The sequence below is a fragment of the Lynx canadensis genome, chromosome A1 (assembly GCF_007474595.2).
Source record: "Lynx canadensis isolate LIC74 chromosome A1, mLynCan4.pri.v2, whole genome shotgun sequence".
NCBI classification, from domain to species: Eukaryota; Metazoa; Chordata; class Mammalia; order Carnivora; family Felidae; genus Lynx; species Lynx canadensis.
This window is the reverse complement of record NC_044303.2, coordinates 206,569,465-206,586,203: the sequence shown is the minus strand read 5'-3', so window position 1 is coordinate 206,586,203 and position 16,739 is coordinate 206,569,465. Positions and strand designations below refer to the sequence as shown.

Sequence of the window (16,739 nt, the reverse complement as noted above, 5' to 3'; positions counted from 1 at the left end):
AGGACTAGGGACTGATCGTATCTATTAGTCATTCTGAAGTGCAGGCACTTAGCATAGCCACGTAATACAAATAATAATAAACATATTCAAAGACAGACATTATTTTCAAGAATCAAGAATATTTTCTCTTATACTACCCTATTCTATGAGGTATGATTTTAAGGTCGTGGGATGTTCTTTTTATAACACACTCCCCCAAAACTTACAAGCTGAAAGTGAGCTATCATTCAGAATTGTTACCTGTGGAGATGATTGTTCACTTATCCCATCAATGGTAGGATGACTCAAAACCTTTTTATAACTCCTCTATTGAAATTGCCTTCAGAGTATGTTCATGAGGCACATATGAAAAATCAATCTCATTATTGTACCATTTGGATTTTGCCTCCAAACAGCATTTATCGTCTCTGTTCACCCACCTTATTTATTAAACTTGGCTCCGAATGAGTTTAGATTGTTTCAAAAACCCATTTTACCCTGAAAAGATAAAGATTTACCCCCACTGAAACTGGTCTTAAAATTGCTTCAGTATCACTTGGATGGATAAGTAAATTCCCAAGGTGGCTACTCTGAAGGCAGCAGACACAGAAAATGTATAAATTTTGGCATATTCACTTAAAAAAAACAAGCCATATAACTAAATATTTTATGTTTCCCTAATCCCTGAGCAGTTGGTATCATTTGTTTAACAAGTAAAGGAGTTGAGCTCCAGAAAAAGTAACTGTCATAGATCTGTGCAGTGGCTGCTCTCGGCCGGGGGTTTTCAACTAGAGGGAATTTTCACATGTACGCATGTATACACACACACACACACACACACACACACACACACACACACCAATGTCTGTAGACATTTTTGACTGTTCTGACTGGAGGTCAAGGTGCTACTGGAGTCATGTGGTAGAGGCTAGGGATGCTGCTGAATGTCATACAATGCACAGGACAGTCCCTCACAACAAAGAATTATCCTATCTAAAATGTCAATTGTGTTGAGGCTAAGAAATCCTGCCCTAGGCTGAGAATTCTGACTCCCAGTCTCTTTAGCATCCTTCAGTGGCGTCAGTATTAATATCCCTGTGTCCTCATGTCTCCATAAATACGTACATGCATTTTTCTTTGGTGATGAAAGAATAAATGTATCCCCTGCCGTTTGCCACTTGAAAATCTTTCTTTGCCTTAAGCTCCTTTACCAAAGGGTACTAAATTGTCACAGAGGTTGCCTGGAGATACATTTGGCATCTTAAAAGTCTAATTGGCAGGAAAATTAAAGCAACTTAAAATGTGTGCACTCTTCTGAGAGATGTGCTATTCCCACCCTATGTTATTAGATCTCACAGGCAGCTGGGGCAAGAACAGCTGGGACTTCCTGCGCTACGTTTTGCCAAGTTGCTATAAAATTGTCCCTTTTCACTGCAAAACTGAGAAGGAAGAGAGGAAAAAATAGACCAACCATATTTGTCAAAAGTTGCTTCCCAGCTATCTTTCAGAAATCCCAAAGGTGGCTCCCTTGTCAAGTTAATTCAATAAGTGAAGGAATGTACTTCATTGATATGTACTTCTGATAACAAAGGAAGTATCTTGGCATATACGGTGGGCAGGACAGAATGTCAAACCTAAAAGCATATTTTTCCACCTCAAAGTTAAAAAATAAGACATGAGTCACATAGTTGCCAAATTTTCTCAGGGGACTTGCTGAATTTTGTGGTCAAAAGAAAATCCTTTCGCATAATGGTTTTGTTTTCCCTTCTCTCATAAACAGCCATCACTAACACCAGTAAACACACAAAGTGTTGGGTCTTTGAAACCACCACAGAACGCAACTTGTTGGCCTAGTTTGAACCTTATTGTCTGGAAATGTTCCCAAAATCAAGCAGAATTTTCTACCTTAGAAAAGATGCTTTTACCACCGTCAATGGTCAATGATTAGAGAACCACAAAAGTAGACCACATCTGAGTAGAGAAAATAGACATACTTTTGATATTTGTGTACAACACATTGCAATGGTTGGAGGAAGGTAAAGGGCAGAGACGGTCAGTGTATTATTATCCTGAAATATTAGATAAGTCACTTTTGTCATCTTTCCTTCTTTTGAGCTCCTATGGCATATGAAATCTACAGGTCAAAATGTTAGTACTAGTTGCAAATTCTGTCATGTGCCATTCTCTAATTCTGTCTCCTATATAAATCTCAAGTTCTAAAAAGATTATCCTGTAACCCAAGGATCAGGAGGCAATATTTTATAAGACAGTACACCATGCCTCTCCTATCCCCACTCCAAGCCCACAGCATGGTCTTAACACATTCTTTTTGGTTGAGTGACTGGCTGATTCAAAAGATAGATGGATTCTTGAGCTGGGACTCTAAGAGAAACTACTTTGGTCACTTTAAAAAGAGAAATTAAAATTCTCTACACCCATAGCATAAAAACATTCACCAAGTGGTTTATGCTATTTTCTTCTCCTTTCTATCCCACCATATCTAAGTTCTATCTGAATTTTTAGCAAGAGTTATAGAAAGACAAAAGCCTCAAAATATCACAAAGATAAGCCATGCAATGCTGGGATAGGGAAATAAAATTTCACAACTCAATTGCCAAAGAAATACCTCAAGAATCACTGTACTTGTATGCTCCAGAACAATCTTGAAACTAGGTGAGGGCACCACATCTGGTCTTTGAACACTTTCTGTACCTCCAATCAAAAGATATACTCTCACAGATGCTGAGAAAAAAGTAGATTTATGTTTGTTTTCATTACTTCTCTCTTACACCTTTCAACACACACACACACACATCACATCACATTTTCAATCTCAAGCTGGCTACCTAATGCTACTTGGAGCAGAAAATTGTGGACCATTGAATACGCCTTTATTTGCACAGCCCATGTCATGGAGACATTAAAACATCTGCCTCAATGTCCATGGTATTATGGAGTCTCTCAGTCCTTATCAGATACAAGAGTATTGGCCATATCCTGTTTGGGGGCTGCTTAGAACACAAATGTAAAGTGTAAGCCCATAGTGGTAATGAGTTGTGTGTGTGTGTGTGTGTGTGTGCAAAGGTGTGAAATTCTCCTTCTGTCTATAAAACCAGGTAGAAATGCACGTGGCAGCCTGCTCTGCTTGTGAATGGCAATAAGGGTCAAATTCATTACACAAACGTTCAACTGCTAACCAGTAAATGTAAAACTAAGACAGGAATAAAACTAAGTTTCCAGGCTATTTTTTTTCCATCATATGTCCCCCAAATCAACACAGGGTATCTGTTGACAGATTTGACTTAGACTGAACTATCTAACCTAGCTTCCCTACAATCTCTTCACTATAAGCTACTTCTTACAAGTATTTTATTTGGAGAAACAGGCCATCTAAATTAAACTCTTCAAAAACCAAAGACACCAAAACATCTGAAAAATGTACATTCATGAATAACTTGTTACTGTGTTGTTTATCCTCTTGACTGGTTCATTTTCAAACCATAGTTAAGTCATATTGGCAACAGCTTTTCTGCTTAGTATTCAGACAGGCAGCAGCTACGCGGTGAATTCGCTCAGTTTTATATTGGCCAAATCTCCCATACATTTCCAAAGGGCAGCCTGTGCTGTTAGCATTCACTAATGAAATCACACATTACAGTCTCACTGCCACATACCGCTCCTTCAAGAAAGGATGTCACAGCTCCAGAAACAACTTGTAAGCTTCTTTTCTTTTAACAGCTGAGGCCACAGAGAAATAAGTGATGAGGGGGTGGGAGGAAGGAATATTCTAAAGCAAAAATGCAAGCTATACTTGCGATTTCTGAAAAAAAATCAATTATGACAAGCAAGTTTCTATCTATCCTTGTCTAATTATTTTTAGTACTTTAAAATAAGTTAATGAGCGAGGCTACAATCCCAGACACACAGATCAAGAGCCGGAAGATCTGTGCTCTACACCATGAAGCCAAAGATTAGTTAGTGTCTGCAGCCGATGCATGTAGTGTTTGCTTCCGAAATGCCCCAAGGCCAGAGAGTCTGAGAAAATATCATATTTACAGCTTTTTAAATTGTTGTTATAATGAGAATATTACGGAAGAAAATATTTTATCAACTGAATGTGATAAATTAAAAGCTGAAATGTCATTGCCTAGAGTGGTGTTAGTTAACTCATTTGAGATTTCTGTAACAATTTTGTTAGGTGGGGTGCAGGTGGAGCAACTCCTCACCCTTTTATCCTTTCACAGAGAGGATTTAGCTCATACACCTCACTGAAATAAGTATTTATACCTGTTGGAGTCACCCTTGGGAATGCATAGATTAGTCACCCAAAGCTGAGTCTACCAAATGCGCCCAACACAAATAAGCCTGCTAGTGCACCCATTCAAGCAAGCCCAGGCGGATATGCCTCCCCCTGCCATAAAGGGCAAGAAAACAATTCAGTTGTAAATGTGACAGTTGACTCTCCCCTTTGGCTTCTTTGTGCCTTCAACAAGTTGCGAAACTTTGGGAAGAAAGTTGGAATAGTCACCAATATCAAAGAATCAGCAATTCTCTTTATAAAATTCTGTGTTCTCACATTTTTTTCTCACCCTCACCTCCTCTGATATCTACCACCTGGGTTCCTTATATTTGCCATTCAGCCCCAGCCCTTTCTCAATGAGATAGGCAGAAACTTAAGACTGCAGAGAAAGAATATCAAGATTGTCAGTATGGCTCAATGTGAAGAGTTTTCACTTTCAGTAGATGAACCTGGGCTGGGGTATCACCAATTCTTTGATTGGCTTCATAATCAAAATGGCCTGGGCTCCTACACAGATACAGCCTCACTTATTTCAGTGAGAAAAAGAACCACAAAGAAAAAGCACATGGGAAGCCTAATTCACACCAGAGGCTTTAAACCAAATGGAAGTGATATTTCTTCCCTGCATTGCACTGAAAAGGGAGAAAAGAAATTTAAAAGCCACCCCTGACATTTAGAAGCTGGCCTGACACGCACAACTAGGCCTATTATGTTCCTTTTGGACCCGAACAATCTCCCAGAATACCAACCTCAGACTAGGTTACTTGAGATCATGAGACAGTGGGATAAAAAAGGATACTTTAATTTTGTCTAAGCACAAAAACAAGATCATCCACAAAGTAACCAAACATCTACCTCTCTAGACTAAAATAAATGACTGCACCTCCTTTGCCAATTATAGTTTATCCTTCTTCTGGCCATACAGATAGGAGTTATTCGTGGAGAGCCTGGGTGGCTCAGTCAGTTAAGCGATTGGCTCAGGTAGTGAGATTGAGCCCTGCACTCTGCGCTGAGTGTGGATACTGCTTAGGATTCTCTCTCTCCCTCTCTCTCTGCCCCTCTTCTCTCTCTATCTCTCTCTCTCTCAAAACAAACAAACAAACAAACAAACATAAAAAAAAGAAGACTTGGGGTGCCTGGGTGGCTCAGTCAGTTGAGCATCAGATTCTTGATTTTGGCTCAAGTCATGATCTCACGGTTTGTGGGATCGAGCCCCGTGATGGACTCTGCACTGACAGCTGGGAACCTGCTTGGGATTCTTTCTCTCCCTCTCTTTGCCCCTTCCCCTCTCGTGTGCTCACACACTGTCTCAAAATGAATAACATTAAAAAATATTAAAAAATAAGTAAATAAGTAAAGGCTTATGGAGATACCCACTTATAGAATTATCCTTGCCTTTTCACACAATCCAATCTAGAGAGAACCTCTAATTCCTTGAACCTTTCCCCAAGTCACTCAACCTAAGCCCCAATTCTATAGGGCTTAAAATTCCCTTCCAACCCTCTCACTGGGATGTATCATGGTTCCCAATGGTGGGAGTTCTCTTCTGCTGCAACAAGGAAGGTCAGTGTGTTCAACTATATATTTGTGTCTAGTGATTTGGCAATGCTTCCCCTTCCCCCAGTTTTCAATAAGGTCTCTCCAGAGTGGAGCTGTTCCCTTTGGATGAGTGCTCAGTGGAATGGGCTTGTGCTTCCCTTCAGGAGCCCTGTCAGTACAGGGCAGAAAGGGAGCACCAGCCTGAAGGCTCTTCCTTGCGCCTCAGTATGTGGCCTGTGCTGTCCAGATCCGACCCATTTTACTTCTTGAAACAGACACCACTTACTGGCTCATCTACTGAAAATATGTGCTTTGGTTCATTTCAAATCCCAAACAAGCCTCCTTATTCCTCAGTTGCTGGCTGAAGTCTCCAAATTACTGTGCCACAATCTAATTGACTAAACATCCCTGCTGCCTGGGCCCTCCATCTTTATTCCCTCTGCCCACCATCAACCCACCTGCTCTCTCAGCTTTTTGTGAATGCCAGTTACATACTAGGCTACTTCCTTTTCAGATGTTAAATTCAATCTGCCAAGCAATTCCCCATAAGAAAATTTAGATCCAGAGATTCAAGTGGGTAAACCTCTATCCTACGCCATGCTTGTTAGACAAGTGTACGTATTTTCCCTCCCCCTCTCTCACACACACCCTCTCTCCCCTACACACACACTCCCAAGTTTCCCACTCCTCCACACACACACTCTCTCTCTCTGATACACACATGCACACACACACACACACACACACACACACACACACACACAAACCCACACATACACACACACACCAGGCACTGAATGGGCAACTGACTTCCCAACAGCTTGGCATTCTCTCTAGTCTTTGACTCTCCTGACACAGATAATGAAAGATGCCTGCCTGTATTCACCTGTCATTTAATCATGCAACATCAGCAGAATAAAGGAGAAGGTGAGCTTTGATGTGCACTCCTGTTTTAAAAATTCTTGGGTCAAAAGCTGTTAAAACAGAGAGGGGTACAGGCAGCCCTCCCTCCTGCCACACCCCAGCAGGACCCAGGCAGAAATCATTCTTGTGTCACACGGCCTTATGGTCGGAAGTTGTTATAGAAACTTCTTTTTACTGTTTGAAATCAGGACTGGGGAGGCCACTGAGTTGCAAATGCTATAATGTTAATTGGTTTTGGTGGAAGACACAGAGTCTCAAAGTTACTAACGCTTCTTGCAAAGGAATGTGCTTTTGGGCCCAGGGGGAAAGAGTCTCTCCCCAAAGCCTTGCCCATGTTTCTGCAGCACAATAATCCTAGGATAGAGTTATGTGACATGGGAGAGAAGATGTATGAGAGACAATAGTAAAGGACCAATTTTTTCTAGAAATCAGTGACGGGTAGCTCTACCTTAGTGACAGAACAAATCTAGCACGGTCTGTGGGTAGAGAAATCATGGCTTAAGGAAGAACTACCTGAATCTGGGATTGGAAGGGGACTGATAAATTTTGGGGTTGACTCTCTCTTTCCAGGTTTCTTTTTTTTCTTTTCTTTTCTTTTTTTTTTTTGTGAATTAACTTTTATTTTATTTATTTATTTATTTTCTTTTTTAAATATGAAAGTTATTGTCAAATTGGTTTCCATACAACACTCAGTGCTCATCCCAAAAGGTGCCCTCCTCAATATCCATCACCCACCCTCCCCTCCCTCCCACCTCCCATCAACCCTCAGATTGTTCTCAGTTTTTAAGAGTCTCTTATGTTTTGGCTCCCTCCCTCTCTAACCTTTTTTTTTCCCTTCCCCTCCCCCATGGTCTTCTGTTAAGTTTCTCAGGATCCACATAAGAGTGAAAACATATGGTATCTGTCTTTCTCTGTATGACTTATTTCACTTAGCATAACACTCTCCAGTTCCATCTACATTGCTACAGAAGGCCAGATTTCATTCATTCTCATTGCCATGTAGTATTCCATTGTGTATATAAACTACAATTTCTTTATCCATTCATCAGTTGATGGACATTTAGGCTCTTTCCATAATTTGGTTATTGTGGAAAGTGCTGCTATAAACATTGGGGTACAAGTGCCCCTATGCATCAGCACTCCTGTATCCCTTGGGTAAATTCCTAGTAGTGCTATTGCTGGGTCATAGGGTAGGTCTATTTTTAATTTTTTGAGGAACCTCCACACTGTTTTCCAGAGTGGCTGCACCAGTTTGCATTCCCACCAACAGTGCAAGAGGGTTCCCGTTTCTCCACATCCTCGCCAGTATCTATAGTCTCCTGATTTGTTCATTTTAGCCACTCTGACTGGTGTGAGGTGGTATCTGAGTGTGGTTTTGATTTGTATTTCCCTGATGAGGAGTGACATGAGCATCTTTTCATGTGCCTGTTGGCCATCCGGATGTCTTCTTTCCAGGTTTCTTGAAACCAAGTTCATCTGTGGCTGGGGTGGGGGTTGAGCTGCAGCTTGCCTACAGAGGGGAGCAGTGTTGCTCAAAGAAGGACTCACCTGGAGGCTGTTAGAAATTGAAAACTCTGAGCCACAGGCTCATGAATCAGAGCCTCTGGGAAAGCACACAGGAATTTGCATTTTCATGAACGCTTCTTAAGCATGGCCCCATTTGTCTGGAGCTTCCATCTTATTTACAAGCCAGACTCCTCTTTCTAATGGTTCAAAAGACCTAGATTCTGAATTGATCCTAGCACTGGTTCAAGCCCCACTTGAACAAATTATTTAGTTTTTCTGACCTTCAGTTTCTTAAATTGCATATCAAGAATAATACCTGTTGAACAAATGAGGCCTCCATAAGTATATGTTGAAGAAATTAAACCTTATGATGAAAGCATCTTACAAACAATGATTATCCTAATGCCGATCTTCCATGGTCTCCTTGACATTCTTTCTCTTTAGGCATGTGTCTCCTGAGGAGGCCACTTTCCCTTTTACTGAAGAGACTAATCCATTATCAGCTGTCCCCCCAGTGCACTGACCTATTGGGGCATGGCAGGGGTGGCAGGGTTGGGGGTGGGATAGGGCAGAGCCAGAAAGCTGCTCTTCATGGAGATTGGTGCTTTCTCATGTCACCCTGAGCTGCCTTTGAACCATGCTGAGTCTCCACCCTCCGTGAGCTCCCTGAAGCTGCTAAGGTGATGGTGCCACAGGTGAACAACTTCCCAGAGTCCAGCCCCACACCTGCTGGGTCCAGGCAACAACAGAGTAAATCGGGCAGCAGAAATATTGTTTGAGGTATGGTTGTGAACTGGGGTATGCCCCCATAAGATGGAAATATTAGAGTTTATTGTGTTCACGAGGCAGAAAGAGAGCCCATGAAAGGTCAGCCCTGCACAAAATTGATGGCCCACCCCCAGGTCTGACGTCTGATCCTCTCTGGTCAAGGTTCTAGGGCACCTTGTTATGTTGCGCACGATGCAGATAGAGAGCCGGTTGACCCTTCCATGTTGGTCCCTGCAGTCTGATGGTCTCTGACTCTTCCTAGCCTTCTTGTCCATCCTCTGTCCTCATCCTTCCCTAAGGTGTAGAGGACAAAATTCTGCCTGCAAGCCAAAAGACCTGGATTTTAATCCCATATTTGCTGCCAGTTACTTCTGTTACTTCGGACAATCGTTTAGCATACCTCTGGCCTCAATTTCCTTACTCAACGGAAACAGTCAAATGGGCAATCGAGGCACAAGGCAAGGAGGTGGAAACCAAGTCACCTTTAAATTTTCCCTTCCTTTCTGTTATTTAATAGTGGTGCTTCCATGAGGGTCCCCATGACAGCATTCTACCTCGGTTCACTTTCTTTTTTTTTTTTTTCTAAGTTTATTTATTTATTGTGAGAGCAAGAGAGAGCATGGAGGAGGGCCAGAGAGAGCAAGGGAGAGGGAGAGAATTTCAAGCAGACCCTGCACTGCCAGCGCAGAGTCCGACATGGGGCTCGAACTCACGAACCCTGAGATCATGACCTGAGCTGAAACCAAAACACTTCAAATCTACTCTTCTCATTAGCTTTGCCTACCCCAACTGCAGCATACGTTTCCCTGCCAAACCCCTAGACCTGACTCTGCCCTCCAAGACGACAGATAGCATATTATATGTACCCACTGCTAAGAAACGTGAATTTTACCTAGTTTGCAGGAGTAGGCATGGAACTTGGAGTCAAACAAATCCAAATAATAATCCTGGTTTTGCTAAACCAATATGAGAGTTTTGAGCAAGTTACTAGACATTTCTTATCCTCAGTTTTTCAACTCTAATGTATTTCATAATACTTACCTTGCAAGGCTGGAGGGAAGATTACATGGATAAATTCATGCAAAGCACTTAGTACAGTGCCTGGTACATAATGTGGGCTCAACCAATACAGGAGCCTTCATTTTCCCAGCTGGATGACATTGGTGCTTATTCACAGTCAGCCAACAACCAATTACATGCTGAATATTTTACTTCATCCTCCAAACAATGACTGTGATGATGAGGGAAAATGGGCAGGGCAGTTAGCACAGTATTAAACAGATGTGGAACACTTAAAATAGATGATAATGATGATCATAATCATTATCACCACCATCATCGTCATCATCTAAATTACTGGCCTGTATAAACCTTGTCTCAATTAATTCAGCATCAATTTACTTGCAAAGACGTATTGCTCCTTAAATATGCCAACAGGTGGTCTAACTGATTTTTTTAAACTAACAAAACCTATAATTTAATAAACTTCCATGAATTAGAGAAGGACTTGACTCAAGTCGCACACCTTCTTTTTAAGAACGTGTGAATTCCGTGGGGGTGAGGTGCAAAAGCTGGTGTTTGAAAAATAAATTAAAAATAGGTCTTTAAGAAATAAAAATCTGTGTCTTTTGGCATTACTAAAATGTGGAAAATGCATCTGCAATATTTGGAACCAGTGGCCAGATTGAAAGCTACACTACCTGAGTTGAGTTGTCCTAAAAGCCACCTACACCTTCAAACACTGTTTTCTAAATGCATGTGCTCACAGTTTTGTTAGTCCAAATATTAGACGCCATAAAACATTATAGAGAAACTAGTCACATGCAGGATCTTAGAACTGTAGGATTTTAGAACTGGAAAGTGTCTTGGAAATAATCTAGTTCAAACTCCAAACTTTGCAGGTGAAAATACCTAAGGTCCAGGAAGATCTTAAAATTGCCTAGCGACTTCTTTGGTGGCAAAGGAGAGTCTCATTACATCTTTTGGTGTTAATGTAGGACTTTCTGAATGAGTACGTTTGTGCACAATAGCAAGAGGAAAACGGCAAAAAGTCTTCATGGGCTTTATCACTTGATGAGAAAAAAGAAGCACTATGTCTTTGGGAAGTCAAGTATTCTTTCGATGATTTTCAGAGGTAAGTAAATTAACTTTGCAAGGAACTATCTAAGGACTGACAATGACCTTTCCCTATAAGCCTCACACAGAAGGCTGAAATATGTCAAATCAAATAAAAACAAAACCAGAGCTTTACATGAATACCATACGCAGCATACAGGCATTCCAATTTGTTTACAAGGAGGTCTTTCTAGTACTTCTGAGACAAACTCTGTTCATAATGGCCAGGTTCAGATATATTTGCAAATCATTTGCAAGTAATTTGCATAGTCCTAGAGAGGAAAAAAAAGTTGATTCTACCTACAGGGTCTGCATTTCTACTTTTTAAATTTTTCTTCCCCGTTTTCTTTTTTCTTTTTAAGTTTTTTTAATTTATTTTTTGAGAGAGAGAGAGAGAGAGAGAGAGAGCAAGTGGTGGGTGGGACAGAGAGAGAGAGTGGGAGAGAGAGAATCCCAACCAGGCACCTGTGCAGAGCCTGAGGCGGGATTTGATCTTCCGAACATGAGATCCTGACCTGAGCTGAAATCAAGACTGGGGTGCTTAACCAACTGAGCCACCCAGGCACCCCTTTCTTCCACCTTTTTCAGTGACACAGCTCTACTATTCCAGATATGTAAGCCAGAGGCAAGTGAAAAGTTCTGAATTAGAGCAGATGACTGAGGACAGTTTTTCAAAATTAATTTTATGGGCTGTTAATAAGTGTTATCTGAGAAAATATTAAGTGTTTGAAAAACATTGTATTAGTTCAGTTTAAACAGAATTCTTCGTTAAAATGCTTGTTAGTGACTTTTACATGCTATAAAGATTGTGAATCTTTTGAGAGACTTAAGCAGATATCTAATTTTCAGCACTTTCCTAACTTATTTGGTCTTTTTTCCACAAATCCTACTTTACTAATACTGTACTATAGCATAAGTAACCAAAGAGCAGTTCAACTTATAACTTGCAAAGACCTAACTGCATGAAATCCTGTAAGAGAAAAAAATGAAAGTCATCTATACCTTGAGTGGATTTTTCTTCCTGACTTCCCAAAGGCTATTCCTTACACAGGTAAAAGCAGGGTATGGTTCTTAGCCAAATGCAAAGCAGGCATATTAGATGGGAAAGTCTTTTCCTAAATATAGAATGAGGCAACAGAAGGTAAAGAAAGAAAGGGAAGACTCCTTTCATGCCCAATATGTAAAATTTAGAGATGAAGCTTCCTTCATTAAAGACGTAGTGAGAATAAAGAATGTTGTAATTGGTTGATTCCCAGTCCCCTCCTGCCTTCCCTACCTCTAATGGGTCCTCAGGGACTTCTCAAAATCTGGGGCCTTTGTGGGGTGTAGTTAAGAACAACACATTCTTATGTGTATACACTAGAACTCTCTCATTTTTAAGGATGTAAGAGAAGTGGTAAGTTGTTATTTACCAAAACAATGAACTGTTGTAGAAGGTGGTGCTATCAAACACAGTCTGATGGGACTAGCTGGGCCTTAGGGCCAGAAATGAGGAGAATAGTTTGGCATAATAATCTAGAGGAGAGTGTGGAATCTCCAAGACAATGTGTGCCTAGGGAAAGAAAAGAGATGAGAAAAAGAAAAGGAGAAGGAGGTGGAGGAGAGGGTTTAGCCATAAGACTTGAGCATGGGGTTAAAGTGATATAGACGTCATCTGGGGAAGATATCCTGGGCCAGAATATTTGTACTTATAGACAAGTCTAAAGTTCAATTTAAAATTAATTGTATTATTATAATTATAAAACCAAACCTGTTGTCTCAAATCCTCAGTAAAATCTAAAAACCATTGTAGAAATTGAGCAAGAAGCAAGTTTCAGGTTCTACAGGGTCATGGAAAAGACACATGGGACAATCAACCCATAAAATGATATAAACCAGAAGCAGCAAGCATTCATACCATAGGAATGTAAGAAATCTAGACATTGGCAGAAATCCTAGGGAAGGCGTTATACTTGCATAGGGTATACAATGAAGAGCTGGGGATCACATTAAAATTTTAAAGAACAGGAGATCTCAGCTAATATCTGAATAACAGAAGGAAGTTGCAATTCTCTATGGAGGAACGCCTCAACTCAAATAGCTTGTGGCTTTCACTGCCAAAAAATGCCAATAATTTGCCACTTGAATTGGTTTATATTCCTAATGATCAATTGGCCACATCCACCGGATGCTTTACTCATACTTTAAACTTAGCATAACCTTGACTGTAGCTTCCCCACCTCCTCCCTAAGTCTTTGTTTCCTGATTCTGTAAATGTCTGCATCACTCATTCCACTTCTCAAGAAGAAACTTTATCCCTAACTCTTTTCTCTCGTTCACACCACATAGCTAAATAGTCAAATAATTCTAATTTTTGCTGTGGGATACCATCCCCTTCTGTGTTTTCTCATTTCCTCAGTTTAGCGTGCGTTACCTTGCTGAAATAGTTCCGAGCACCTCTTCACTGTCCACTCTCTCCAATCCTCTGCCTCCACGCTACACCAATTATCTATCTAGAATGCAGATCTGGTCAAGTCACTATGCCACTAAATACAATTTTCTAGCTCCCCATTGTTCATAAGATGAAATTCTTTCTTTAGCCTGGCTAAAGGCTTTCTTACAAGTGTGTTCCTGCCCCACTGCAAGCTTCACCTCCTGCCATTCCCTACTCTACATGCTATGCTATGACGCCATCCATACGATTTCATCTCCTAATCTTTTCTCCTCGTCTCCTTGTCTTTTCCTACAAAGACCTTGAGCAAAATATGTATGCTCTATCTCCTTACCATAATTCAAAATGTCAAGTAAAGTTTAAGATAAGGTCTGGTAAGAATTATAGTTTCTCTTCAGACAATATTTGCTTTGTTTGATACTTTAACTGAAAAGAATAAACAATATGTACAGTTCTACATATTGTATCACACTGATGGGAAAGAGCTAGAGATCTTTGGTGATTGCTTAAATTATACTTCACAAGTAAGCACCACTCTAACATGTATGGCTGGGCTTGCCAAATGGAAACCCATGCTCTGGAGAGTGACCCTTGCTTATGGTATAGCATAAAGGAATAGAATATGGTGTGAGAAGCATGGAATTTGAGTCTTGGTTTCCTCCTTCATTGTCCAATTGGCCTTACACAAAACATTTCACTTCTCTAAACCTCACTTTTTATCTACTTCCTAGGATTATTGTGCAGATCAAATGGAATTAGGTATATAAAACAAGGCCACAAGAAATAGAGAAAAGGTTTTGTAATCTCTAAAGTTCTATATAAATGTGAAAAGGAGTGCTATGAAAATACAACTGGACATGGAGTCAAAATGCATGGTGCTATGCATTGATCTGTGTCCTAGAAAAAAATACATTGAAGTCTTAATCCCCTGTACTCATAACTGAGGCTTATCTGGAAATAAGGTGTTTGCAGACATAATTAAGATGATATAATTAGGGTGGACCCTAATCCAATATGACTGGTATCCTTATAAGAAGAGAAGAGAAAGATACATGAGGAGAACACCATGTGAAGATGGAGGCAGAGATTGGAATGGTGTATCTATAAGCTAAGACATTGGCTTGTCAACCATCACCAGAAGTTAGTGGGGAGGCATGGAAAAGATTCTCTCTCAAAGCTATCAGATGGAGTTGACCTTGCTGAAACCTTGATGTCAGATGTCTAGCCTCTGCAACTGAGAGATCGTAAGTTTCTTCTGTTTTAAGCCACCCAGTTTGTGGTATGTTGTGTGGCAGCCCTAGGATATTAATACACCTGAGTATAAATTTTAGCTCTGTCAGTTACTAGCTCTATGAATTTGGGTTACATTCCTTAAGACTTTTTCTCGATACCTTAAGACACTTACCTTTCTGTGATCGTTTCTCTGAGGCCACTGGCCACTCCTTTGACCACAGTGCTAGCTTTGGGGGTCAGTACCACCTGAGATATAAAAAACGAGCCCTTCTTTCTTCTCTCCGTGATGGATGCCTGAAGAAACTGGATCAGTTTTTCCGGGTCTGTGGTGTTGGCCCAGGGTGCTGGCATCATCTGCCCAGGCCAGAGAAAGGGCACTTCCAGAGCCACTGGACTATGGTAGAAGACCAGCACTTGATAGTCTTTCTCCCACAGGTACTTTAGACTAACTTCCTGGGCAAAAATCGCTGGGCACATCTTGTTTCCATAGATGTCTTTCAGCATTTGGACCAGTTTTTCATGGTGATATTTCTGCATCCCATAAAAATGGTTGAAGTCCAAGAATACTACCTCCTTATGGTGATCTGTGAGGAATGCATTAATCTCCTCAAGGCCTTCATTGACTTTGGCACTGAACAAACCATGAGCAAAGTAGAGTTCATTGTCGGGGTCCCTGGGCTTGGTGGAAATTCGAAGATCAAAATAACGGATCCCAGCTCCTAGCTGACCAGTAAAGTTCATTGTTTGAGTGGCTAACCATTTCCGCATCAGCTTTTTGGCTACGGTTCCAAACACAGAGACAAAATTCTGGACGGTTTCTGGCTGTTCAGGCCCTACTGGAGAGGCTTCATCAATGTAGAAGCTGAAGGAATCATGAGATCCTAGAAGAATAACAAGGCATAATGTGGTTATAGTTCAGTCCTTTGCTCTCCCCAACTTCTTTCCCTCTTATAATGTCCATATCTCTCCCTCAAATGAACCAAAGGAAATAATAAGTAATATTTTCTCAGTTCAGTCTCATGTTTTAGGCAGGCCCTTTTTATAGCCTATACAGTACACACAGCACTTCAACAGACCAAACTGATTATAAAATGACTTAAAAATTCCTTCTGATCAGTATTTTAAATACAAATGATCACCTTCTACTTCTGTCAACAAAGAATTTAATGTATTCATTAGGATTGACTTTCCATATAGGTGGCATAAGTGACCACTTATAAAGTGGAATTTATGGGGATTCACTGGTTTCCAAATACTTTGTCTATGATCTTGCCCTTTCCATTCATTCGGAGTTGATTTTAATGGTAGAGAGCTTGTGTCAACGAATAAAGAAGCCCTTTTCACGGACAGATGATCAACATATGAATTGCTACCTCATACACTCTGGAAGGCACAAGAGGTCACAGGGTTAGAGTCAGGGAAAAAGAAGCAACAGGACAGAACAATGTTGATAACATTTAACATCATTCCTTACTCTTCATTTGAGCAACGGTGAACTTGGATGAGGCCAAGTACTTTTCTCATATTGAATAAACAGATTTTCTTATAAGTTAACAAAACTGACAGCACTTAAAAAATTAACTAACAGACTATTTTCTTCACAAATATTTCCTCTCAACAGTGAAAGCTCTCTTTGGAGTTAGCTTCCAAATTTGGAAGAATTTCTTCCTAGGAAGAACAAGGGCAACCTTTAATTATCATTTAATTATTATGTATTTAATTGTTACTAATTGTTTAATGTATTATTTTATTATTATTTATTTAATTATTATTTATTACTAATTTAGTTTAATTATTTATTTTTTTTTTTGTCTGTTACAAATATCAAAACTCCAGAAATGTAGCAATGAACATGTGCATGATTTGCCTGTAAGTACAGAGTGCCATTTAAAATATTGTTGGATCTAATCAAGAAAAATTATTTCGTTTTAATTTTTTTAATGT

General features: G+C 40.2%; 1 protein-coding gene across 1 annotated transcript in view; it reads right to left on the bottom strand.

Moving 5' to 3' along the window:
- The window catches only part of PLCXD3 (phosphatidylinositol specific phospholipase C X domain containing 3), a 170,239-nt gene that overhangs the window by 39,704 nt on the left and 113,796 nt on the right, over positions 1-16,739 (bottom strand). Inside the window, exon 2 of the mRNA XM_030330620.1 lies at positions 14,968-15,676. Within this exon, the coding sequence (XP_030186480.1) occupies positions 14,968-15,676 (709 nt within the window). The remainder of the gene's footprint in view (positions 1-14,967; positions 15,677-16,739) is intronic.